Consider the following 25,659-nt stretch of genomic DNA (forward strand, 5'->3'; position numbering starts at 1 on the left):
CTGGACCTACAGTGTCCATGTTATCTGTTTAGTACCTTTCTCGCCCAACCAGGACGTAAGGCAGGAACACTGTCCTCATTCACACCTGATTCCCAGGCATTTAGGACAGAGCCTGAAGCTTCCTAAGTACGCTACAAATAGTCTTTGAAGGAAACGCCTTACTCTTCCTCAGCTGGAGACTAAAGAACTCGAGATCTCAAGTCCTCTGAGCTACACCCGTGGCTCAGAGCGGACCACATGCTCCCGACCCTGGGAAAGAGGGAGGTGGATGCACAACCAGACAGGAAAAAAGCCTTCCGGAAGGTAGCACCGGTCGCACAACGCAGAAACGAGGCGGCGACCCCAAGCCCCTTCGCCCTCTTTCCTCCTGGAGCCCCGCCCCACGGCCAATCATTGGGCACTTAGCCCTCGCGCCACATTGCGGCGTCTCGCGAGGGCGCAGCGGCCAGTGGTACAGCCCATTCCCCCCGCGCTCCCCGGACAGTGGGTCCTTCCAGTCGTAGAAAAGCATTGTGGGAGGAGACCCCGGCCTTTTCTGCTTTTGCGCTCCGGGGTAGGGGAGGTGTTTCGCGCTTTCCGGTATGGCGGGGTTGGGGGACGCGGGGTATCTCGGTTTCCGAAGGGCTCAGGCGCTGAGCAGGGACGCGCGGCCGCCCTGAGGGCGATGGGATATGGTTCGCCGCTGTGCCGGGCCCGAGGATCCCGTGCCGTGAGTCAGTGGAGGGAAGCGGCCCGGCCTGGTCTCCGCCACGTTGTCCGTGGACCTCAGAAGACCCCAACGCGGCCCCCAGGCTGCGTTCCCACTCCAGGAAGTGGAAGATGGACTTGAGTGCATTTGAGTTTATTGGACACGTACTGTGTGTCAGGGAATTTTTAATAGAAACAGATTTCTCGTGAAAGAGAAAGGCCTCACCCTGTAACTGCATGTATGCCTACCATATCCCATTTGAGATCAAGTCTACATAGGAGTAAAGTGCCGTTTAAGGTTTACATCTCGATATTTGTTTCAAGATAGAGAACTTGGCGAATGAGCGGCAGCAGCTTCGCAGGTGAGTTTGCATTTAGTGCAAGGAGGAACCAGTTGCATCCCAGCTTTTGAAGGTTTTAACCACTTAAAACGCTTTCTACTGCAGTTCTTGTTAACCTAGTCGGGTTTGAATTGTACAAGAAAATCTACAGCTGGTATTAATCACCTTTGAGCTCATCCACAGAACAGTACATTATGGGGTCAGCAACTTTGTGCCATAGATAGAGCAGTCCTTGGGTAGGTTTCTCGTAGCCTTTGTGTTGCCCGTTCACTTTTGGAAACTAGTGAATGTGGTGTCAAAAAAGGCGTAAACTAAACACTTTGCAGCCTTTTCCTGCCCTTGAATTTGGTATCTTTGGCGTAGGAGCTGCACAAGTAACAGTTTATGCTTTTACATTAGTTGACACGTGTGATCTTGAGTCTTAAGCGTATAGTTTCTCTTAAGCAGTTTTTAACTACATTTTGTTCAGGTGAAAGACGGATGCTTGAAGCATATCCTGCTGCTAGCTGAATTCTGTCCTGGGGCACCAAGGGTGACCTAAGGTAGGATGATGGTGTTGTAGTGCTGTCTTAAAACAGTTATTTGTAATGCAAACTTCTAGGTTGGGTTGCTTTAATGGGTATTAAATTAGTACTGCAACGTGTAAAGAAGGTGAAGTTAACGGCAAATAGGAAAGCCTGTTCCCAGCTTAGTTTCGGAATTTTAAAATACGTGTTTCTTTGTGTAGTAACTAAATTTCCAACACTTGCCAAATCTCAGGTTTTATGTGGACGTTTAAAGCTGAGTCCAAAATGCAATTCAGAAGGATATACTGAGTTTTATTATGAAGCTTTTAATGTTTGATGCACGTGAATATATGTCAAATTCAGTGCTTTATTTTGTCTTTTAGGATGTCCTTGATGAATTCAAAACCATCACAGGAAATCTTGACAAGAGTTGCTTGGATCATTTAAAATTCCCAGGAGTCTGAGGGGGTACTAAAACAACTGTTTTGGAACTGTCCATAAATCTACCTTTAAAATAGTGGGGCTATGAATAAATATTTCCTTGTGCTTCTTGGAGGTTTGTGTATTAATTAACTGCCAGCAAATAGCATTCTTTTGAAAGATCAAAGGGAAAGGGAGGGTTTCTATCCTCCCCGCCCCTGGAACTTGAGAATGGTTTAATCTCAGCTAAGATTGATATTCAGAGCTACCAGTTATGGAGAACTAAGTGCTTGCTTTCAGTGCCTGGCCTGGTGAACTAGAGTAGTTGGTTTTTAGGTCACAGGTGTGTTTTACATTGTCACTGCATTTTTTTTTTTTTTTTTTTTTTTTTTTACCCTCCACCTCAACTTTGTAGGAAAGAACAAATAGTCTTTGGGCATTGAAACATTTATTGAGTTTTTCAGTAACGTACTCGGAGGTGGGAACACAAGGGTGAGCAAAACACAGTCCCTCCCTTTGGAAGCTTAGAGTTGAATGGCAGAAATATCATCACAGATACGAAACTGCCTTTGTGAGACAAGTCTCATTCATGAGTTGACCAAGGAAACCTGAGAAAGCAGTTGAGATTAAGGGCAGTTATCATTTTTGCAAGGCAAAGTTGGGAATGGCATATGCAGAGGCCTTGGCCTAGGAAAGATACAGGTTTGTGACAGTTGTCGTTACTTTCCGTCTTAAGCGTCCTGATTTAGATAAGAGTTGAGTGCTTAATGAGGCTTGAAGGTGGCTATTACGGGAGCCCATGGGTGTTACAAAATGAGCCTGAGCAGGTAAAACAACGGACCACATAGGGCTCTGTTTAAAGCAAGGGGAAATTTTATAGTTGTCATGTGTAAAAAAGGAGATGCAGGTGGGCCAGTTGTTGAAGCAAGAGAGGACCACCTTGGACCAGGGTGGTAGCAAAATTTGGAGATCATTAAGCTATAGAGAGCAGAGCTAACAGGACTTGGTAATAGGGGAGGTGTCTAATGATTGCTATGTGTGTAGTTTTGCACATTCACATGGTAGTGGTCCTGAATCCAGGGAGCAGCATTTTAAACTGTTGAACTGGGATTGCCTTTGAAAAATCTAAGTGGCCTGGCAGAAAGACTAAGCTATGGAAATAAACCTTAAGGCTATGGGCATAAATGAGATCCACCTGGGGTAGAGGAAGAGGACTAAGCTCTGGGAAACTAATTGATGAGGTAGAATAGCATCTTACTGAAGAGCAGTAAAAGATGGTCAGAACAGTGCAAACAATGAAATACTGCACTAAAAATATGGCAGGGCAGCCTAAAGTTACCTTTGGGATTTGGTGACAGGTGATTTTAGCGTAAGGTGTGTAGTGGAGGAGGATCTTAACAGTTTACAGTCGGGATTAGAAGAATTGACACCAGCTGCAGATAATCCTTTTGAGAAATTTGGAATGGGAGAGGAAAATAGTAGCTGGAGAGGGATTTGTGGTTGGAAAAGTTGGTTGGCTTTTATTTTCCTTTTTTTAGATGGGAGAGTTAATAGTTTAAAACCAAATGGCAAGGATCTAGCTGACAGGAAGTGGACAGGGACAAGAAGGCTGAAGGAGAGTGGGTTCCAAAACACAGGTGCAGGGACAGGAGGAAAGGAAGGATTAGTGTTGATGACAGCTGGAAAGTTTGTGGGTAGGGAGATAATGTCCTGCAGGAGTATCAGTGGCAAAGTCATCCTCAGATGAACTCCTCTTTGGGGGTGGGAGTTAAGATAGCCAGGCAGGATGGAGAGACCATTTGAGGTTGGGTTTCATGAATTTATAAACGGAGGTCAACTGAAATCTACACATAGCATTTTCTTTTTTTTTTTTTTGAAAACACAAGGACACTAGAAATTCAAAGCAACACTTAAAAAGCTTTTTACATTTGTAAATAACCAGTGGGACTTAATGCCACAAAATACAGTATTACAAAGAACATTTATATGAATAAAAACTTCAGTCTGAAAGTGAGATCTCAGTCTTCATACATCTGTGCACAGGCTGAGATCCACCTAGAGTTGGGAAGAACCTTTTTGTCCACTTCGTGTACCTAGCTAGGCAGCTGCACACTAGGATTCCAGACCTTTGATCAGAACCACCTGATCTTGGTTGTGGACACAAGATAACTGGAGTTTCCAGGAAGGAAAATAGGGCATCAAGGCATGAGTTTTCTCAGCCCTTCTTTGAGTTGCCAAATAAAAAGGCCCTTCAGCACAAATACACTGTTAAACATTTAGAAGATGCAACAGACTCCCATTTTTTTTCTGAAGAAACACTTTCTGCAGGTCCAAGATATTTGAATAATTCACAGTTTGAAAGTAAAGGTGGCACACACACACACCCTTCCCACCCCTATTCTCCGGCCCTTCACTGGATCAAGTCCATCTTGAGGCGTGAAGCTTGGACAGTTTTCACTGTTTTTGCTATGTGTTTTCCAGTCAGATTGCTTGTAGATGTCTGAGATTTTTCTTCAATCAGGCTATCTTTAGATCCATTTCTTCTCTAGAAGAAAATACATTCAAAAGATAAAGATTCAGAGAAGAAAATGGCCAAATCAACTTTATTAATACATCAGAAATTAAGGTTCATAGTATCAAAAGCTGTTCAACAAATACCCTGGTTATGACATGAAGATTGTAAAGTTAAGTCTGATTCTAACATGCATAATACACTAAATGCATGAAAATTAGTCCTAAATCACTCAGCTAAATATTTCTAGTCATTCCTAAACCAGACTCTCAGGTTGAATCAAGATAATTTTAAAGTGTGAGACCTCTGAAATGGAAGATGTCTGGATAATCTGAGAGGTAGGGGAAGGACAGTGTATGTGAAGAATGGAAAGCTAATACGGCAAGAGAAAAGTTGCTGGGAGGTCACCTAAAACAAGCAGTACCTTGTAAGTCACTTTACAGTAAAACCGGTCTCTGCCTGCATATCTTAAGAAAATAAAGTGAGAGTCCATGATTCATCCCACCTTTACCAGCCTTCTGCATGAAAAAAGGAAGTGAGGTGTAGACAAGCCATACCACTACCAGAACTCTGGCACCATGACAGAACTTGGGAAATGCAACTTCCCTGCTTCCCAGTGTCATTCAAGTCCTTTCTCCATGTGGCAACCACATCAGTGGTTTCCTTTTGGCACTTAGAATAAAGCCCTGCGAAATCTGTCCCCATCCTCCTCCACACTCTGAGCACACTGGTCTTGGCTCAAACACCCCCAGGACCTTTACAGACTTCTCTCTTGCTCTTCCATCTGCACCTGGGTGGCTCCTACTCTGCAAGTTTCCAGCTTTATACATCAGTTCCTGAGATCACTGGTCACCCTATTTCTGTCATCGGTTTCTGAGTTAACTTTCTTGGACCACCCTATTTCTGTAAAGTCACCTGTTGATTTTCTTTTATTTTTTTTTCAGTATATGAAATTTATTGTCAAATTGACCTGTTGATTTTCTAACTGAGCCCTTGGTTTCTTCATAATGCTTCCCTAATGATTTTGTTAACTTTTATGTGTTCTATGTCTAGGCCAGGAGTCTGAACATTTTTCTCAGAAGGGCCTAATTGTAGACTACATCTGGTTGCTGTTGCATGTTGTGCCCCCCCCCCACCCCTTAACCCTTAAAAAATGTAAAAGCAATTTATTAGCTCCTAGGCCATACAGAAACAGGTAGGCTGGATTTAGCCCATAGGCTGTAGTTTACTGACTACCCAACCAGTGCCTATCTAATGTGCTTATTAGGTATTTGTTGAATTCAAAGAGATGTCACAGAGACCAGCTTTGAATCAGTGCCACACTGATCCGTAGATGCATGTGAGCTGTTGTATGCAGAAAAGTGAGAACTATTTCAATGTGCAGAAGTTTCCTGCGATTCCTTAGTGATGGTGATCAGGGAGTCTAGGGTAGTTGGAAGAGCGAAAGTACAATAAAATTCTTTGTGCTGAATCCAACTTTAAATTTTAAGACAGAAAGTTCTGAAAAATCACTGCCTGTTTATCCTCACAATAACCCTGACAGGTTATTTACGTTGCATAGAAATTGAAGTTTACAAGTTACACGGTTTGCTCAAAGTCACACAAGTGGTATGCAGAGACAAGGAGACACAAATGCAGGTCAATCTGAATGCAAAGCCTAAACTCCTAATCTTGAATATAAATTTTTAAAATACTATTGACTTGAAACAATTGTTTGCACAACCTATTGGCTCTTCCAGATCTACCTAATCAAAAATGAGGAAGATGTTATTGGATGTAGTAACTAATCATCCAGTCCTCCATTCAGGACTGAGGCATTCACTCCCCCAGCTGCTGGGAGTGTTGGCTGATTTAAGGCTAAAAAACTGAGCCCTCCCCCAGGAACTACCTTCAGCTGAAGACAGCCCCCTCCTTAGGGCACCCTTCAACAAATGACTTGTTACATGGTGAGTGTCTATGTGTAAAGGCCAAGTGGGAGAGATCCGATAGGCCCTCTCAGCTCTAGAGCTCCCTGTGGAATCAGCTGATGCTTTATTCGGAGAATACTACACCATTCAACATTTGGCTTTCTCTCTCATCCCAACAAGTGTTGGTCCTTATGCTTTCCAATAAAGTTCCTCCATGTAAACCTCCATCTCAGAATCTCTTCCCAGGAAATCTAACATAAATTAGTACAGGCGTTTCTGACCCTGCTTAAGTCAATGACAAAAATGAATCTGGAGTAACAAAGGGCAGTGCATAACCTGTACCACTGGAGTCAGTTTTCTTAGATTGTCCATAAACTCCCTGGATTTACATATAAAACTGTGTTTACATGCCTTTTTATGGGAGACAGTAGTTAGAATTGCGTTCCAAAGGGATGGAGGATCTAATGAACACCACATCACTACAAACAACGGGTGGACAATGACCCATTATAAACATCAACTTTGTTCTTAGAGTGATGGTTTAAGTAGACCTAAATCCACCCAATGATCTCACACAGCCTTTTTTTCTCTGATTTACCATAAGAGATGGTGTCAAACACCTTGCTGCAATATGTTTGTTAGAGTGCTCCCCTGATAGATCTAATCCAGCTGAGTAAATTGATTTTATTAAGGCAGACAGATAACTTTACTCTGTCCTTGAATTCCCTTTTAACCACATTATTTAAAACATTTCCAGAACAAAAGTAATTTTCTTTGATGGAGAAGACAAATGAAATAGGACTTGAGTAATTCTGTCTGCCATCAATAATAGAACATGTGCCTGCTCTAAGTCTACCACTTTCTCGCTTCTCTGGCTCAAAAAATATCAAAGAATTTTTTTTTTTTTTAATTAGTGAAGCTATTGTTTCTTTGCTCTGGTTTCAAATAATCTTACCATTTATTTTCGTTATCCTTGGCTTTGCTCCAAGGATCAGACTATTTGAGACCTTGCACTAGCTCTAGCTCTCACTTCTAACTTAACTCTTCCCATGTTGTGCCTTGTCTTGATCATGTAACCCTCCTTCCACGTTTTGTATAATTTCTTTTTAAATTATAGAATCTCAGAATGAGGTTAGAGATTCATTGCCCTATTTCCCCAAAAGAACTTTCAGAAAAGTGCTTCTCAAAAATTTTCATCAATACCAATACCTTAAAACTTTATTATTACCAACCTGATGAACTGTGGAGCCACCAGAACCCTGAGCATCTGAAGAACGTGTCACAGGAAGTGGAGGTACAAGATCTGTTTTTGAACTGCAGAGGATTTGTTTTAGAATTAACAATTGAGATAGTACCTAGAATCACAACTTGAGGTGGAAGAGAACTACAGAATAGAAAACATGTTTGATGTACCTTTATACTCCTTAAGAGTACCTACCACAATACTTTACACGGAGAGATGTTTAATAAATGTTTTTGCATTAAGTTGGGCAGGCTTTGCATTAAGTTGAGCAAGGTTTTGACTTGCTCAAAATCATAGAAGAACCAAGAGTAAAACATTAGTGTGGTTCCCATGTGCTCTAGTTACTGTGACATGTATAAATGGCCTTTCGATTTGTTTCCAAAGAAGCATTTGTGGCCATTTATTCTTTTTCTATAAACCTATGTAGCTATAAATAGCCATGCTCTACATTTTACAAACAAAAAATAAACAAAACCTGGCCTATAACTCTCTCGGCTGGGCTAGCTTATGTCCCAACTTATTAATGTTTATCAAAATTTTGAGCCTTAATTCAGAGTTAAATGATTAACATTCCTACCCAGCAATACCAAGTACATGATACATAATTATTTCATTAACATATTCATTTAAAATATAGCACCTCTTGCGACTATATTGTGAAATACAGTCACTTTCCTCAAAAGAAAAACTGAATAACAAATAACTACAACATACGATATTTGCTATAGTAAAAGAAAATGTCATCAGATCAAAAAGAAACATACACCGTTTCTCAAATAAGGATGCATTATTCACAATAGAATAGTTAATGCATTTTTTTTTCTTGTAAAAGTTTCAGTGCATAGCTTAGAGGTACCATGATTCAGGCTAAGTATGGTCTAGATCTGTGCTGTCCAATATGGTAGCCACTAGCCATACAGGGCTACTTACATTTAATTAAGAATATTAAATTTTCAGTTTCTCGGTCACACTAGCCATCTTTCAGATACTTAACAGTTATAGATACAGAACATTTCCATCATTGCAGAAAGTCCTACTGTACTGTGCTGTTCCAGAACTGGAGCCCTGCAAGTAATAATGTACTCAAGCTTGCCCACTTACTTCACCTCCGAGAGAACAGATCGCTCTCCATCTGAACACTGAGACCTGCGATACTGGCGGTAACTTCGCGGTGAATGGGAATGCCTGATGCGGATTGGGTCACCTTGAGTCCTGAATAAGCAACCAAAAACATGGAAATAAACCAGAAGTCAGAAGAGGATAATTTGGAATTTTTCCTTAATATGGAAACCACAAAGGAATGACTTCAAGAATTTAAAAAGAACATGATCCCTCTGAGCTTAGAAAGCCTAAGTGGCTTCACTTTCACGAGCTAACAGAAAACTGCCCTCTTGACCGTTTACGTGACCATTTCATTTACATGAAAATGAAGCTCTATTATTTGTATGCACATGAGTGTGTAGTTTTTTAATGAAAAATTCTAATGAAACTATTCCCTACAGTTGAATTTTTTCCAGTAGTGTGAAAGAAAAAAAATCTGTAACGCAGACAAATGGCATTCCTATGAGGAAATAGCTAGTCCTTATCCTAGCTAATTAGCCTGTCATTAAGAATTCAATCTTTGGCCAAAGATGAGGGGGTGGTAGGAAGGGGAGTTGGGGAGAGTGTGTACAAACCTGCAGTTTGACCAGAGTGGGAAGAAAGCATGGGTTACAGACGGAAATAAAGCAAGGAAATAACCCCCCACTGCCACACACCCTTTCTCTTTACCAATTACAGCAGGGCAGAAAACAGAGTAAATAGATCATCTTCTGCTGCATCCTACACTGAATGGTGATTAGGGAATCCTGTTACGCTTCCATGGAGCACATTCAATGTGCTAGTTCTATGGGCTAATGTGGCAGGATTCAGGGCCAACACATCTATCTTGTAGTGAATAAAAAGAAACATTATTACCAATCAATGAATCCCTTAAAAAAAGAACTTAGGTTTTAGAACACATTAATTATCAAAAGCTCCCGTGTACCCACTTCATACAAACTGGCAGTTAAAATATGATTGTGATTGTAGTGCAAAATAACAATTAGCTTTAATACACCATTTTCTACCTCTTTCTCTACAGTTTTTTTTTTTAATGTTTATTTTTGAGAGGGAGAGACACAGAATGCAAGCAAGCCAGGGGGCAGAGAGAGAGAGGGAGACACACAATCTGAAGCAGGCTCCAGGCTCTGAGCTGTCAGCACAGAGCCTGACCGAACTCACAAACCGTGAGATCATGACCTGAGCCGAAGTCAGATGCTTAACAGACTGAGCCACTCAGGCACCCCCTTTCCTACAGTTTTAATTTTAGTTAAAATGTAAAGACAAAGCCCTTCATAGAATACCACCGGAAACTAAGAATGGACTATTCACTTATAAGTACTAATAAAACTTTTGTGACAAGATTTTCAAAGACATACTCACTCTATTTTAGTGTATGGAATCTCTTTTAATTGTTCTTCAGACAAACCAGAAGGATCCACAAGTTCCTTTCTAGAAGGGAATGAGCAAGAAAATTAAATTTATGAAGCTGATAGAAATACAACTGGCAGGTGAGTTTTTCCTTCCTAACCTTATCCCCAAACACAGTATTAGTAAAACTAAGAGAAATATAAGCCAGGAGCAAAGATTAAAAACCTAGTATGTATTCAAGGAAAAATGGGGGGAAAAACCTTTTCTGTGGCTCTTCTACCTTTTTTCCAGTTTTTCTATAACTGGAATGTAGACGACTCTTCCATCCATCATTTCTTTACAAAAGATCTGCTTCTCTCCCCCGTAGTATCTTTTTTCCTTCTGAATCTGTTTTCCCTGGTATTTATTTGTAAAACATTGTCCTGAGGCCATTTACAGGTGAGGCTAACTGGCCTTAAGAGAGAAGATGTCAGGGCTACCTGTAGAGGGGCTGCTGGCACGGGAAGGCACCACCGCTGTGAGTCCCATGTTCCACATAATGATGGCAATGAAGAAAGACTATGTGACAGGCTTCAGCCAGAGGCTGAAACAAGAAGAGGAAGAAAAAAATCAGTACTTACTGAATATGCTTCCATAACTCTTCTTTTGCTTGGATATCAGGGCTCCTCCTATAAATAGAAAAAACACCACTCATCTCTGCAAACATGCTTCATCGAAAAATCTAACAGCTAACTTTAGCCGAGCTACATTAATAGTTTTCAGACTGTGAAGTTCTTATTTGCCAGCTGGGACCAGACAACGAAAGACTGGGCAGGGAGAGCCAATGTGGGATAGCATAAAGATACAAGATAATTTATCTGCTAGTACTACTGAAAAAAATCACATAAAACCCAGCCACAGCCAAGGCTTTATCTGATGAAAGAGCCTAGAACTTGAAGAGCAAATCCACACACCCTCCACTGGTGATTTTACAGTGAAGATGATTCAGGGCTTCTGTTTCTGGTCCTTCTGGCTATTTCTAAGTAAAGGCAAAGAACTCATCCTGATTCTATTAATAGGAAAGATTCCCAACATGATCTGTGATTACCTAGTAGAAGCAGCAACCACAGGGAAAAGGGAATGGTGGGACAGCCCAGGCTGGCACACTGTGCCAGTGACCTACCTACCTTTCATACTACATCTCATGTTGTGTTTCTGGGCCAGAGCATGGGCCCAGAAATGCTGGGATCTATGTGTGGCTTATACTGTCACCTCTGTATGCCCTTCTCCATCCGAATCTACATACCCCACAAATCTCCAAAAATCCCTGAGTAGAAATTATACCACTACTTTTAATTTCCTAGAATGAGAAATTTCAAGTCTTTATCCATGTGTTCACCCTCCCCACAATAGCAATGAATACTAGAAATCTATTATCACTGCAAGTGTTGCCACAGAATGATTTTTTTTCCTAGTGAGAAAATGAAAAGCTTTCGTTAGTCCTTTCAATAGAACCAAGGCCTAATAAAGGCCCAAAGAAAGGACGCAAAACCTAACAATTAAAAGGCCTGGTGCTACGCAAAGCCACAGCAATACTCTGTCCTGTGGAATTTTACGTTCATAATCTGTATCAGCATTTTTGGGCTCAATATCACTTTCAACATATGATATTATCATTGTTTTCATTTTTCTCAGTAATAAGGCACCACTGAGGCATTCTGGTAGGACTTTCTGAGACCACAGAATACAATAAGCTACTTTCTAGCAATTAAATTGACTAAGTGGCTTTTTCCTTTATGGAAAAAAAATCTGTAAAGGCCTTTTAACCAATTCAAAAGGAGTCAAAACATGGAAGATAAGGGGAGGGGATGAAGCCTTGGTCTCAAATGTAAAAATGTGATATTGTTAAATGTTGATTTTGTTATATAATAAAATTATATGCTTAAAAAAAATTTTTAAAGGTTATTTTGAGAGACAGAGCATGAGAGACAGAGAGAGGGGAGGGGCAGGGAGAGAGGAAGGAGATAATCCAAAGCAGGCTCTACACTGTCAGCACAGAGCCTGATGCAGGGCTCGATCCCATGAACCATGAGATTGTCACCTGAGCCAAAATCAAGAGTCACTGAGCCACCCAGATGCCCCTATACACTTTTTTTTTTACGTCTTAAGAAATGCTTCTTTGGAAGGATTTTCTGTAAGGAATCTGCCTTTCCTATGTTTGGCTGGTGTGATTCACTAGACAATACTTTAAATGATACTTCCGGAGAAGGTGCTAATACTAAAAAGCACTAAGCTATTTATACTATTCTCAGAGAAAAGATGGTTCTGCTTTACCTATACATCAGCATCTAATTGTCAGAGAGGGTCACCCAATAGTCTTAAGTATTACAGAATATCTAGGTTAGGAAGCCATTCTATTGAAAATCATTCTTATCTCTGAAGGTGCAATAGTAAGGCTATCTTTGAGTTGAAGAGGGTTTCTCAATCTCAACACTATTGACATTCTGGGTCAAATAATTCTTTGCTGGAGAGGGCTGTCCTATGCGTTGTAGGATGATTAGTAGCCCTATGGTCTCTGCCCATGATGTCAGTAATACCTCCCCACTGTGACAAGCAAAAATGTCTCCAGGCATTGCCAAATGTCCCATGGGGCGCAAAACTGCCCGAAACTGGAAATAATTGGTCAAAGGTTTGACCTGAAAGTAAAGTAGTTATGGTTGGGTGGAGGAACTGTGAGGCCAGGTCACTGTAGAGATCCATTATGTGATTACTGACACAGTGTCGGAGAGAATAATAGCAAAGCAGGAACTAAATCTTCAAATAATGAGGTAAGGGACGCATACACAAGGAGTGGTATAATTTGATGGCCTGAGATTCAAAACCGAGTGCTTTGAGGAAAGAGGAAGGGAGAATAAGAAAAAGCAATGAGGGGCAAGTAGGATGTGCCTGTCCCCCATGACCACCATATCAGGCTAGTGAGAGAGAGATGATGAATATAAGCAACATACAAAACACTTGATAACTGGATATTTCTGAGTGCTGGAATTGCAGGTAATGTTATTATTCATACTTACCTATCTTTTCTGATTTATTTTTAGTCAAGAGAATTTTTTTTAAGTTTATTTATTTTTGAGAGAGAGAGAGCACAAGCAGGAGAGGGGCAGAGAGAGAGGGAGACGGAATCCCAAGCTGGCTCACACTGTCATGGTCAAGAGAATTTCTAACTTTAGGTATCAAAAAAGAAAAACATAAAAATATTTCCATGGTTTAAAAAATTACTATTGTTGCAATTCCACAGGCAATACCTTTCATTCCCATCTTGTAAGAATTAGCAGAAATGTTACCTTAACCCAAATGGGAACATTAGTCCTTGGAGCCATAAATACTGGTCCTAAAAGATTCAGGAATTTAGTCTAGATGTTTAAGTTCTATAGCATCTACAATAAGCATCTACGATTGTCATGTTTAAGTTACTGAGTTCTGAAATGCCCAGCAGTTTCAAGCAGCTTTATGTCAGGGAGAAGTTCCAAAGCTAAAAACAAAAAAAACAAAAACAAAAACAAAAAAAACAATTTCCTCCAATTGCTAGACCACCTGTGATTTAACAAATGTAAATACAGGCAACATGCTAATGAGGAATGTATTATTCTTATGCTTACATCTGCACACATTTAATCAATAATTTAGGATGATTTCATTATCTGCAGCTCAACATCATTTTGTGAATTTAGAAAGCTGTGGGATTTTGACAGCCATTTTTCTTAATTAAAGGGCTCGTAATTATGCAGATGTTTTATTTGAACTCTCCAAATAAGTTCCTAAGGAAATAGAGCATATATATATATAATACACATGAAGTTCAATATTAGTCCCATATTTTTCAAAAACAAAACATCCCTCATCTACACCTGATACCAACAGCCCGATATAAATATTCATTTTTCAGAGAAATTAGCTTTGATGAGACATCATTTAGAATCATCATCTCCTTTCTTCCAAAACTCTAAGAACAACACTTGTTAAATCTACAGTGTTTAAACCCCATCACTGCATATAGTCTTTTACATCTCCCTAACGTTACAATTATATTAACTAGAAAACACTATATGTTATACCATGGGATACAATACACTATATTTTTATATACTATAATAAACTAAAAAATAAACGAGGTAGCATTTGACTTCATGCTTTTGTGACCTTACCACTGAACGCTGTTCTAAAAGGAAATTTAGACTTGAAAATGTTACTAAGAAAACTGTAAGTTTATAAAACATCTTTATTTTAAAAATCCAAAGCCCTTAACAAATATCTCATTAATTCCTCATCATATTCCTGAGTGGTCAGAATGGACACGATTAAGAGAAAGCTTAATCTTCCACTCCTTCCCTCCCTCTGTCAGAATTAAAGAAGGATTAGGAAGCCACAGGGCTCAGCAACCTGGCTACTGAAGATCATTCAAGGAGTCACTTCCAGAACCTACATGCTAAATCTCTGAGGAATCAGACTTCTGTTTTGTCTTTAATGGGAACATCACTTCACCCTGACAATCCCATCTTCACATCAATTATTTTTGAATAAAAATAGTGAGACCTTACCACCACCAGAGGGAGCATGAGCCTTCTCACACACACAAGTTGAACCTATGAGAACTATTGTTTCAGCTTCATTGCCTCTTCCGAATATACCAATGAGTAAAGTTTTACTAATATAGAAAAGCATTTTCACCAAAAGTTTCTAATGATAAGTAAACAAGAATGTCATGGCAATGCAGCTTCAAAATGTACTAGAAAGAACGGTACTTCTCAACATTTTCCTAGATGAGATCCAATGATATTTTAGTTTAATGTGTTTTAGGAGAGAGGGGGTTTGTATTTTATACTATTGTATGTCTCTGGCATTTATAATACACAAAATTTTCTAGCTTTTTATTGTAAATTTGAAAAATAAAATGAATGAATCATGTGAATGATGTATTATAGCATTCTAAACCCTCAGTGAATATATGTCCATATAGCAATTTATTGACACGGTAGTAGGAATTAAGAATATGGGAGTAATTGACAGTTAAGTGGTTTACTGTATATCTGAAATGTTAATTATATGTTAAGAACAATTTTAATTACTTTCTCAGATCCTGCTCTAGTCATGTTACCATTTTTTAAAAAAGCAGTAGCGATTCTTGGGGTGCCTGAGTGGCTCAGTCAGTTGAGCATCTGATTCTTGGTTTTGGCTCAGGTCATTATCCCAGGGTCGTGGGATCAAGCCCGGCATTGGGCTGGGCTCTGCACTGAGCGTGGAGCATGCCTAGGATTCTCTCTCTCTCCCTCTCCCCTTCTCCCTGTCTCTCTCTCTCTAAAATTAAAAAAAAAAAATTTTTTTAATTAAAAAAAAAAACATTAAGAAAAAAGCAGTAGTGGTTCCTAAATTTGCACAGAACCAAATTATAATCTTCATTTGAGTTGGCCCCACCCCGCTCTCTTCACATCTCACCTCCTCTTTATCTCAAGGGAAAAAAATCAGTACCTTACAGCATTTCTAGAGATTGCCCAAGACCTAGAGAACTTATTATAGTAACTGTAATCCCAAGTATGATATCACAGGTACTTGTCATATAGGACTTGAATTTTCAGCAATATGAAAATGGTATTATCTGTTTGTAGAGATGACACTGGGAGTTCATGGAGATTAGGCAGTAAGCTAACATTGGGGAGGCCCAGAAAGCAGAGGTCTGACAATGGCACCCAGCAAATAACTTTCTTAGTTGTTAACAAACCTCAGGTTTTTAATGTCATAGCTCAAATGAAAGAGAGCTCAGTTTGTCCATATAAGGTAGGTATTCCATCATCTTGCAGAGTTGTAACAGTTTTATCCAGTTGCCTACTTGACATTTCCATTTGATTACACACTTGGTTTCTCAAACCTAACAAAACAAAAATCTTGACACTCTCTCCACACACATCTCCAGCCCATCTCACCCACCTCAGTAAAACCTCGTGACTTCCCGCTCCACCCATCAGTCCCAGATTGCAAATTCATGCAAAATACCTGTCACACTCCCAAATCCGCCAGCACTGCTTCCAAAATGTGTTTTCATCCACTTCTCTTCATTTCTGAGCTAAAACCACCTCTTACACCTAGCCCACCCCAGAGGTTTTCCAGTTGCTCTTCCTATGTCCTTTCTCCTTCTCAGTCTGCTTTTTACCAAGGAGGTAGAGTAACTTCTGAATGAACTACTCTTCAAATAGATTTTTTTTTCACTTGGAATTTCTTTAACTGCATTTTGGTCATATCAGCTATATAATTAATCAACCAAGTTCAGTTACAAAGTCATCCCAAATATTTGCTAAATCTTTTTTATGGTTTGTTTTAAACCTAAATTCCAGAAAGATGCACATCAAACTCTTAATGGGGTTCTATCCTACAACTGCATTTTTCTGAGATAATCCTGTACCTGATCTGATATTTTTATCATGTAAATAAGATTAAAATTAAAGTTTAAATAATATTTTAAGTTTAAAGTACCATTGGATTCTTCTCTGATTTCAGCTGATCTGATAAAAGCAATACTGAGTTTAAAGGCATATCTCTACCTCAAAAGGGCATTCTGAACCTCTGCTTCTGGACACAATGGAATAACTGGTTTCAGAGGGACCCTTCCCTCCTCAAGGACTATAAAATAAAACAAAATATACAAAGCAACTGTTTCTCAGACATTGGGCAACAGACAAGATAAGCCTATGATGTTTGAGAGAAGAGAAGCACAAGGCAAGCCCCCTCATTTGCTTCGGTTTCCTCTGGGGGGACTTTCCCAGTATGGGACAGGAAAGTGGAGCTCAAGAGGCAACAGTCTCACGTGGCTGGGGAGGCAGAGATCAGAACGTGAGGCTACTGATCAGGCTGGAATTTACAATGCAGGATAAAATTAGAAAGGGGACTTCAGAAGTCTGTACGGGGTTTTCCCCCGTATAGTGAGTATATTCATTGCACTTAATCTCTACATAAGCGGGGTAAGACTATATGAGGCCTAACAGAGAGAAGCTGCTGTAAGACTTAGAGCCGAGCAGAGACACCAGAGAGTGTGAAGTGGTAGGAGACAGAGTTCTGATGCAGTTGCTGTGGAAAAGCCATGCTGAACACTGTATGCTTCAATTAAGACTCCAGAAAGGCCAAGCTTTAGGAATGGGGATGAAGCCTAAAGTAAAAAAACATCCTAAACTAATGAAAAAGTCTAAAAAGTCCCACACTACCAAAGCATAAACCCAAGCATAAAAAATAAGATTGAAAGTAGCCACCAGTAATTTAGCCACCTGCCTGAACAAAATTTGACTCTTTAAAGAAAGACAGCATAGGGGCGCCTGGGTGGCTCGGTTAGTTAGGCGTCTGACTTCGGCTCAGGTCATGATCTCATGGTTTGTGAGTTCAAGTTCCACGTCAGGCTATGTGCTGACAGCTCAGAGCCTGGAGCCTGCTTCAGATTCTGTGTCTCCCTCTCTCTGCCCCTCCCCTGCTCATGCTGTGTCTCTGTCTCTCAAAAAAAAAGTGAATAAACGTTAAAAAAATTTTTTTTTAAAGAAAGGCAGCATAATCCAGACCTCCTAATTAGACATCATCTAAAATTTTCAGCATATATGGGGTGCCTGGCTGGCTCAATCAGTACAGCATACAACTCTTGATCTTAGGGTTATGGGTTCGAGCTCCATGTTGGTGTAGAGATTATTTAAAAATAAAAGCTTTAGGGGCACCTGGGTGCCTCAGGCAGTTAAGTGTCCAACTCTTGGTTTTGGCTCAGGTCACAATCTCATGGTTTGTGAGTTTGAGACCCATGTCTGCTTGGGATTCTCTCTCCATGCCCCTCCCCTGCTTACTCACTCATTCTCTCTCTAAAAATAAATAAATAAACTTAAAAAAAATAATAAAATCTTTAAAAAATAAATTTTCTGCGTACAATAAAAAATTATTATATATGTAGAGAGATAAATATAATCATAATCTAAAAATAATAAAAATAGTCAATAGAAACATTTTTAAATGTGGGAATTCATAAACAAGAGCTTTAAAACATCTTGTAAATATGTATATAACAACTTCTAGGAAAATATGGACATAATAAATGAATACATGGGAAATCTCAACAGAGAAATGAAAACTATTAGAAGAACAAAAGTAAAAGTCAGAGAACTTTAAGAGGAGACTGGATAACACAGGGCAAAAAGAATGGACTAAGCTGAAAACAAGTCAACAGAAATCAAAATTTAAAGGGGAAAAATATTTTATAAATGAACAAAACCTTAGTTGCTTTTGGGACAATATTAAATGGTCTAGCATATATACAATTTGATACCCAAGAAACAGAAGACTGAATGGGTCAGGAAAAAGAATTGGAAAATATAATGGCCAAAAGTCTCCTAAATTTGGTGAAAAACATCAAATTACAGAAACATAAATAATAAATATAAAGATGACATTTAGCTATACCATAGTCAAACAAATAAAAAGATAATGAAAAAAAATCATAAAAGTAGCTGGTGAAACAAAAGACAAATTCCATACAGTGCCTATGGAATGAAGATAGACTTATCAGAAATAAGAACACAACCAGAACACAACAGAACAATCTCTTTAAGTGTGAAAGAAAAAACTATCAACTTAGAATCATATAGCTAGTGAAAACATCTGCTCCAAACAAGGGTAAGATAAAGACATCTTCACATAAACGATGAGAATTCCTCATCTGCAGACTGGTACTACAAGAAATGCTGAAGGAAGGAAAATGGAATGTCAGACCTAGAGGAAGAAATAAAACACACTGGTCATAGTAAATATGTGGGTAACTGTATTCATTCTTTTTTGCTTATTTATCTTTGAGAGAGAGAAAAAGAGAGTGTATGTGCCTAAGCTGGGGAGGGGCAGAGAGAGAGGGAGAGAATCCAAAGCAGGTTCCACCCTACCAGTGCAGAGCCTGATGTGGGGCTTGTGGGCTTGAGCCCACAAACTGTGAGATCATGACCTGAGCTGAAATCAAGAGTTGGATGCTTAGCTGACTGAGCCACCCAGGCACCCCACTGTATTCATTTTCTATTGCTGCTGTAGAAAATTGCCACAAATTTAATGGCTTAAAACAACACAAATTTTTTTTAATATGAAATTTATTGTCAAATTGGTTTCCATACAACACCCAGTGCTCATCCCAAAAGGTGTCCTCCTCAATACCCATCACCCACCCCCCTCTCCCTCCCACCCCCACATTAACCCTTAGTTTGTTCTCAGTTTTTAAGAGTCTCTTATGCTAAAACAACACAATTTTTTTATCTTACAGTTCTGTAGATCAGAAATCTGACCAAGGTCTCACTGGACTAAAATCAAGCTGTGACAGGGATGCATTCCTTTCTGGAGGCTCTAGAAGAAAATCCATTCCCCTACCTCTTCCAACTTTAGAAGCTGCCCACATTCTTTGGCTCATTGCCCCTTCCTCCATCTTTAAAGCCAACTATAGCAGATTGAGTTCAAACTGAATAATTTTCACTCCCTCTTCTGTCTTTTCTTCCACTTTTTAAGAACCCTTCTGATTACTTTGAGCCCATTTAGATAACTCAGGAAAATATCCCTGGCAGAAGGTCAACTGATTAACAATCTTAATTCTACCTGCAACCTTAATTTCCCTGTGTCATCTAACATAAAATACTTACATGTCATGGAGGTTAAGATGTGGACCTATCTAGGGGACTGTTTTCTGCCTACTACATTACTATAACTTTTCCCCCCTCTTTTCTTAATTTCTTTAAAAAACAACTAAACTGTTTAAGCCAAGATAATAACATTATAATATGGGGTATTAACATGCAAAATTAAACTATATGCCAGTAGCACAAAGGAAAAAGAGAGGGAATAAATGGAGCTATGTTTTTCTAAATTTTACATAAAATATTACATAAAATTTTACATGCATTTTACATGAAATATTATGATATTAATCCTAAACACATTATGATAAATTAAAGAACCATACTGTAAGCCATGGAGAAACCACTAAAGAAAAAAATAATAAGTATAGCGAAGATGTTAATTAAAAGTAAAATGGAGAACCAAAGTATCCATTTAACACAAAATATAATAGGAAAGGAGGAACAAAGCAACAAAAAAGATAAATAGGAAAAAGAGCAAGATAGGAGGTTATTAATGTATTAATAATTATATTAACTGTAAATATACTAACATTCAATTTAAAAGGTAGAGATGGTCAGACTTGATTAAAAAAAAAAAAAAAGACCAACCATTTGCTGTCTACAAGTAATCAAAAGATGGACTCTAAATATAGAGACATACTTTGGTGGTGCCTGATGGCTCAGTTAGTTAAGCCACCAACTCCTGATTGAGGCTCAGATCATGATCTCACAGGCATGAGATTGAGCGTGAGGAACTCCGCACGGGGCATGGAGCCTGCCCGACATTTTCTCTCCCTCTCCCTCTGCCCATCCTCTGCTCCTGCATCCTCTCTCTCCCTCTGTCTCTCTCTCTCTCTCAAAAAAAAAAAAAAAAAAAGACATACTTTGGCTTAAAATAAAAGAATTACAAGTACATAACATTCAAACAGTGAGCATGAAAAAGATTTGTAATGGTTATATATATATATACACACATAAGAGTTTGTGTGCCTGTGTGTGTAGTAGACATAGGGAAAAGAATATTACCAGCAAAAAGAAAACATTTCACTATAATAAAACAGTCAATTCCTCAGGAAGACAAAAAATAATTGCAAATATACCAGAGCTTCAAAATAACTTTAAGCAAAAGCTGACAGAACTGGGGCACTTGGGTGGCTCAGTCAGTTAACCTTCCTACTCTTTATTTTGGCTGGGGTCATGATCTCGTGGTTGGGTGAGACTGAGCCCTGCATCGACACTGACAATGCAAAGCCTGCTTGGCATTCTCTCTCTCTCCCTCTCCCTCTGCCCCTCCCCCACTTGGGTTCTCCCTCTCTCTCTCTCTTTCTCTCTCTCTCTCTCAAAATAAATAAAAAGAATTTAAAAAACCTGACAGAACTAAAACAGATAAATTCATAATCATCTTTGGAAATTTTAACATCCCTCTCACTCAATGACTGGAGAGTAAACAAATTGGAAAAGACAGAGGCCATCAGAACACCATCAGCTAACTAGATATACTTGACATTTATAGACTACACCCAATGACTGAGAATACTCATTCTTCCCAAGTCCATCAGATCATTCATCATCATATGCTAGGTCATAAAACAAGTCTCAATAAATTTCAAGGGATTAAAATCTTACAGATTATTTTATCACAATGGAATTAAATTAGATATCAATAATAGGCACAACCTGGGTGGCTCAGTTGGTTAAGCTTCCAAATTTGGCTCAGGTCATGATCTCACAGCTTATGAGTTTGAGCCCCACGTCGGACTCTCTGCTGTCAGCACAAAGCCCACTTCAGATACTCTGTCCCCCTCTCTCTCTGCCCCTCCCCCGTCTCTCTCTCTCTCTCTCTCTCTCTCTCTCTCTCTCTCTCTCTCTCAAATAAACATAAAAAAAATCAATACTAATGAGATATCTAGAAAACCCCCTAATATCTGGAAATTAATCAACACACTACTAAAAAAAGTCCACCGTCAAAGAAATCACAAGAGAAATTAAAAATTATTTTGAATTACATGATAATGAAAACACTTATTAAAATATGTGACATATAGTTGGAGGGAAATCTGCAACTCTGTACTTATATTTAAAAAGGAGAATGGTTTGCAGAATGCCTGGGTGGCTCAGTTGGTTAAGCAGCCAACTTCAGATCAGGTCATGATCTTGCAGTTCACACAAGTTCAAACCTGGCATAGGGCTCTGTGCCAACGACTTAGATTCCGGTCTCCCTCTCTCTCTGCCCCTCCACCACTTGCGTGCTCTCTCTCTCTCAAATGTAATAAAAAACATTAAAAAAAAAAGGTTTAAAATCGTTGTCATCTTAAGAAGATGAAAAAAGAATAAAAGACAAAATAAACAGTAAGAAATAATAAAGAGTGGAAATCAATGAAATAGACAACAAAGAAAAACCCAAAGTTCTCTGAAAAGATAGATTACGGGAAAAATTAAGAGAAATACAATCAACATCAGGAATAAAAGAGGTAATATCACAACAGATGTTAATTTTTTTTTTTTCAACGTTTATTTATTTTTGGGACAGAGAGAGACAGAGCATGAACGGGGGAGGGGCAGAGAAAGAGGGAGACACAGAATCGGAAACAGGCTCCAGGCTCCAAGCCATCAGCCCAGAGCCCGACGCGGGGCTTGAACCCACGGACCGCGAGATCGTGACCTGGCTGAAGTCGGACGCTTAACCGACTGCGCCACCCAGGCGCCCCGACACAACAGATGTTAAAAAGACACTAAAGCATTATTATGAACAAGTTTTTGCTAAAAGATTTGACAAGTTAGATAAAATGAACAAACTCCTTTTAAAACATATATTACTCAAACTCACACAAAACAAGTAAAAAACCTGAATAGCCCAATTTATCACTATCTGTTTAAGAAATCAAGTTTATAATTTGAAACTTTCCACTAAGGAAATTCCAGACAGAGATGGTTTTACTGGTGAATTATATCAAATATTTAAGGAAGGAATAATGTTAATTTTTTACTTTACTCTTTCAGAAAATGAAGAAAAAGGGAACACTTCCCAAATTATTTTAAATGACCAGTAAAACCCCATTGCCAGAAACCTGACAAAGATACTTACTACAAGAAAATTATAGACCAGTGTTTCTCAACAAAATAGTATCAAATAGAATCCCACAATATACAGAAAAGATAATACATCATGACCCTGAGGGCTTATCTCAGGAATGCAAGGATGTATCATTCAAAGCAAATCACTGTAATTCTCCCACTAACAGCATAAAGAAGAAAACCCATATACAGTCACCTCAGATGCAGAAAAAGCTTATAACAAAATTCAAAATTCATTCATGATAAAAAAAAAAAAACCACCTCTTACACTAGAAACAGAATGGATCTTCCTCAGTCTTACAGCTAGCATCATACTTAACATATTGAATGTTTCCTCTATAGGAAAAAGAACAAGCCAAGGAGGTCTCCTTTCATAACACTTCTTTTCAAAATTGTAATACAACACTAAAATGGAAGATCTAGCAAGTGCATTAAGGAAAAAAACAGAAATAAAAAGAAAAAAAAATAGAAATAAAGGGAAGTAGTCCCTGGTCACAAACAATGGGACTGTAAATGTGGGAAATTCTAAGAAATTTAAAAAAAAAAAGCCTCTGGAGATATGAAATCAATTTAACAAGGTTGCAGGATGGCAAGATACAATATTAGTATCAAAAAATAATTTGTGTTCCTATCTACTAACCAACAATTGGAGAATAACATTTTTTAAAGGACAGTTCAGTACCATTAAAAACATTAAACATTTAGGGTTAAATGTAACAAAATAAATGCAATAACTCTGTCCTGAAATCCAAGAAACACTGCTGAAAGTTGTTAAGAGACTTAAATAAATGGATGGTTAAGAATTTTCTCCAAACTGACCTGTAGATTCAGCGTAAGTCTAAAGTCTGTTTTTTATTTTGGTAGAAGCTAACAAGCTGATTCAAAAATTCACACAGAACTGAAAAGACCTAAAATAGCTAAAGCAATCTTGAAAAAAAAATTAGAGAATTTACACTGCCTGATTCAAGTCTTACTATAAAGCTACAGTAACCAAGACAACTTGGTGGCTTAGGGATAGACAACTAGATCAATGGCCCACATATAAGCAGTCAATTGATTTTCAACCAAGGCCCCAAGGCATTTCAATAAAGATAGTCTTTTTTGTAACAAATGGTACCGGAATAGTGCATAAACAACTGGAAAAAACTTTAGCTCTACCTCACACATACTGGACAATTAATTCTAGATGGATGACAGACCTAAATACAAAAGCAAAATCTATAAACCTGCTAGAAAAAGATATGAGAACACCTTTGCAACTTTAGGGTAGGCCCATATTCCTTAAGATATAAAAAAGCCTTAACTATAAATGAAAACAAAATGATACACTGGTCTTCACTGCAATTTAGAAAGTCTGCTTATCAAAAGACAATGTTAAGAACATGATAAAGCAAACCACAGCCAGGAAGAAAATAGACACCATACACATATCTGAAAAAGAACTTATATCCAGACTACATAAAGAATGCTACATATAAATAATAAAAAGGAAACAATCCTTAATTAATCCTTAATTTTAATCCAATTAAAATGGGCAAAAACTTCAACACTAAAAGTGAAGATATATGAACAACCAAAAAGCACAGGAAAATGTGGTTAACATCATTAGTCATCAGGCAAATGTTAATCGAAACCATCACGGAATACCTCTTCAGGCCAAGTAGACTACCTAAAACTAATAAGACAAAACTAAGCATCTGCAAGAATGGGGCAGAATTAGAACTCTCATTCATCGCTAGTGGGGGTATAAAATGATTCAGCCTCCCTGGAAATCACGGTGGTAGTTACTATTACATATAATATTGTTAGAAATATCCCTTAATCCAGCAATTCCACTCAGGTATTTATCCCAGGGCATAAAATAACATACTCCAGGGATACACTTGTATGAATGTCTATAGCAACTTTTAACATAATAGCAAAAACTGGAAACCATCCATATGTCCATCAAGAGAAGAATGGATAAACAAATTGTGGTATAATCACACAATGGACTATTACTCAAAAATTTTACATATTGCCTCAAGTAATGTTTTTTGACCTCCTTAAATTTTATATATAAAATTTTTCCTAATTTTATTTTACTTTTCCCTTTTTAATAAATGAAATTTAGTACTGGCATTTAATTGAATTTAGAATGTTTTAGAAATTATTAGAAAAATTAAACATGTTTTTTAAGATTTAACAAGTCACCAAACATTGTGTATAGAAAGTCCCTCATAGAAGAAGATTCCACATGGAAAGGTAAAAGCGTGATTACAAAAGATTTACCCGTGAGTATGTTGCATCCTGATCTTGGGGATTCTGTGCCTTTTGGTTAAACTGTCAACAATGAGGTCTTGATTCTTCCAGTTCTAAACCTCTCTTTTATAATGGAGCTGGGGGAAGGTGGTATCCAAGACAAAGGAAACTTTTTATTAACTTCTGCTTTAAATTGAATATTTTAATTAGGTTCCACAACAAAAACATTATGGAGCAATGAATAAATCTGTAAGGGAGTGGTACACTGCATAGTGACAACTTGCAAATTTTTTATTACAAAAGAAGCAGACATCACTCAATATGATGTACTACCGATAAAAGCAAACTCTAGGATACCTTCCAATTAAAAAGTAAGCATCTAAGACTAAAAAGCATCCCTTAGAGTCACACAGGGTTCTGAGGTGTATCATCTAGAATCCTCTCCTGGCCTCTGTTAACTTGAGCTGCACCCTTCTGCCTGACTCCCTGGAAGCCCCTCACCTACCTACAGCTTGTCTCTGCATCCACTCCCTGGCATCCTTCCACCATTCTGAGACACTAATCCCTTCCTCCACAAATAAGCAACACCAGACAACTAACCACCTAAGATCACAAAGGGATGGGTAGTTAGT

General features: G+C 38.6%; 1 protein-coding gene, 1 long non-coding RNA gene and 1 other non-coding gene across 8 annotated transcripts in view; 1 reads left to right on the forward strand and 2 right to left on the reverse strand.

Moving 5' to 3' along the window:
* Positions 1-389, reverse strand: part of LOC109502629 — a 306,029-nt gene extending 305,640 nt beyond the window's left edge. Inside the window, exon 1 of the long non-coding RNA XR_002161354.3 lies at positions 163-389. This is a non-coding gene — a long non-coding RNA (uncharacterized LOC109502629). The remainder of the gene's footprint in view (positions 1-162) is intronic.
* Positions 390-1,277: 888 nt separating this feature from the next.
* Positions 1,278-1,411, forward strand: LOC111557018. Its single transcript, XR_002736753.1, has one exon. It is a non-coding gene; the product is annotated as a small nucleolar RNA SNORA13 (small nucleolar RNA).
* A 974-nt stretch (positions 1,412-2,385) lies between these two features.
* Positions 2,386-25,659, reverse strand: part of EPB41L4A (erythrocyte membrane protein band 4.1 like 4A) — a 248,884-nt gene continuing 225,610 nt past the window's right edge. For 4 of the 6 annotated variants that reach the window (XM_019838062.3, XM_019838060.3, XM_019838056.3 and 1 more), the window contains 5 exons: positions 10,688-10,735; positions 10,080-10,148; positions 8,718-8,828; positions 7,606-7,687; positions 2,386-4,499 (listed from right to left, as the gene is read on the reverse strand). In XM_019838062.3, the coding sequence (XP_019693621.2) occupies positions 4,365-4,499; positions 7,606-7,687; positions 8,718-8,828; positions 10,080-10,148; positions 10,688-10,735 (445 nt within the window). In that variant the 3' untranslated portion in view covers positions 2,386-4,364. Of the gene's footprint in view, positions 4,500-7,605; positions 7,688-8,717; positions 8,829-10,079; positions 10,149-10,687; positions 10,736-24,908; positions 25,165-25,659 lie in introns of those variants that run through there. The other 2 variants (XM_019838064.3, XM_019838070.3) reach the window with 2 other exon arrangements.

Source organism: Felis catus, chromosome A1, assembly GCF_018350175.1.
Source record: "Felis catus isolate Fca126 chromosome A1, F.catus_Fca126_mat1.0, whole genome shotgun sequence".
NCBI lineage: Eukaryota > Metazoa > Chordata > Mammalia > Carnivora > Felidae > Felis > Felis catus.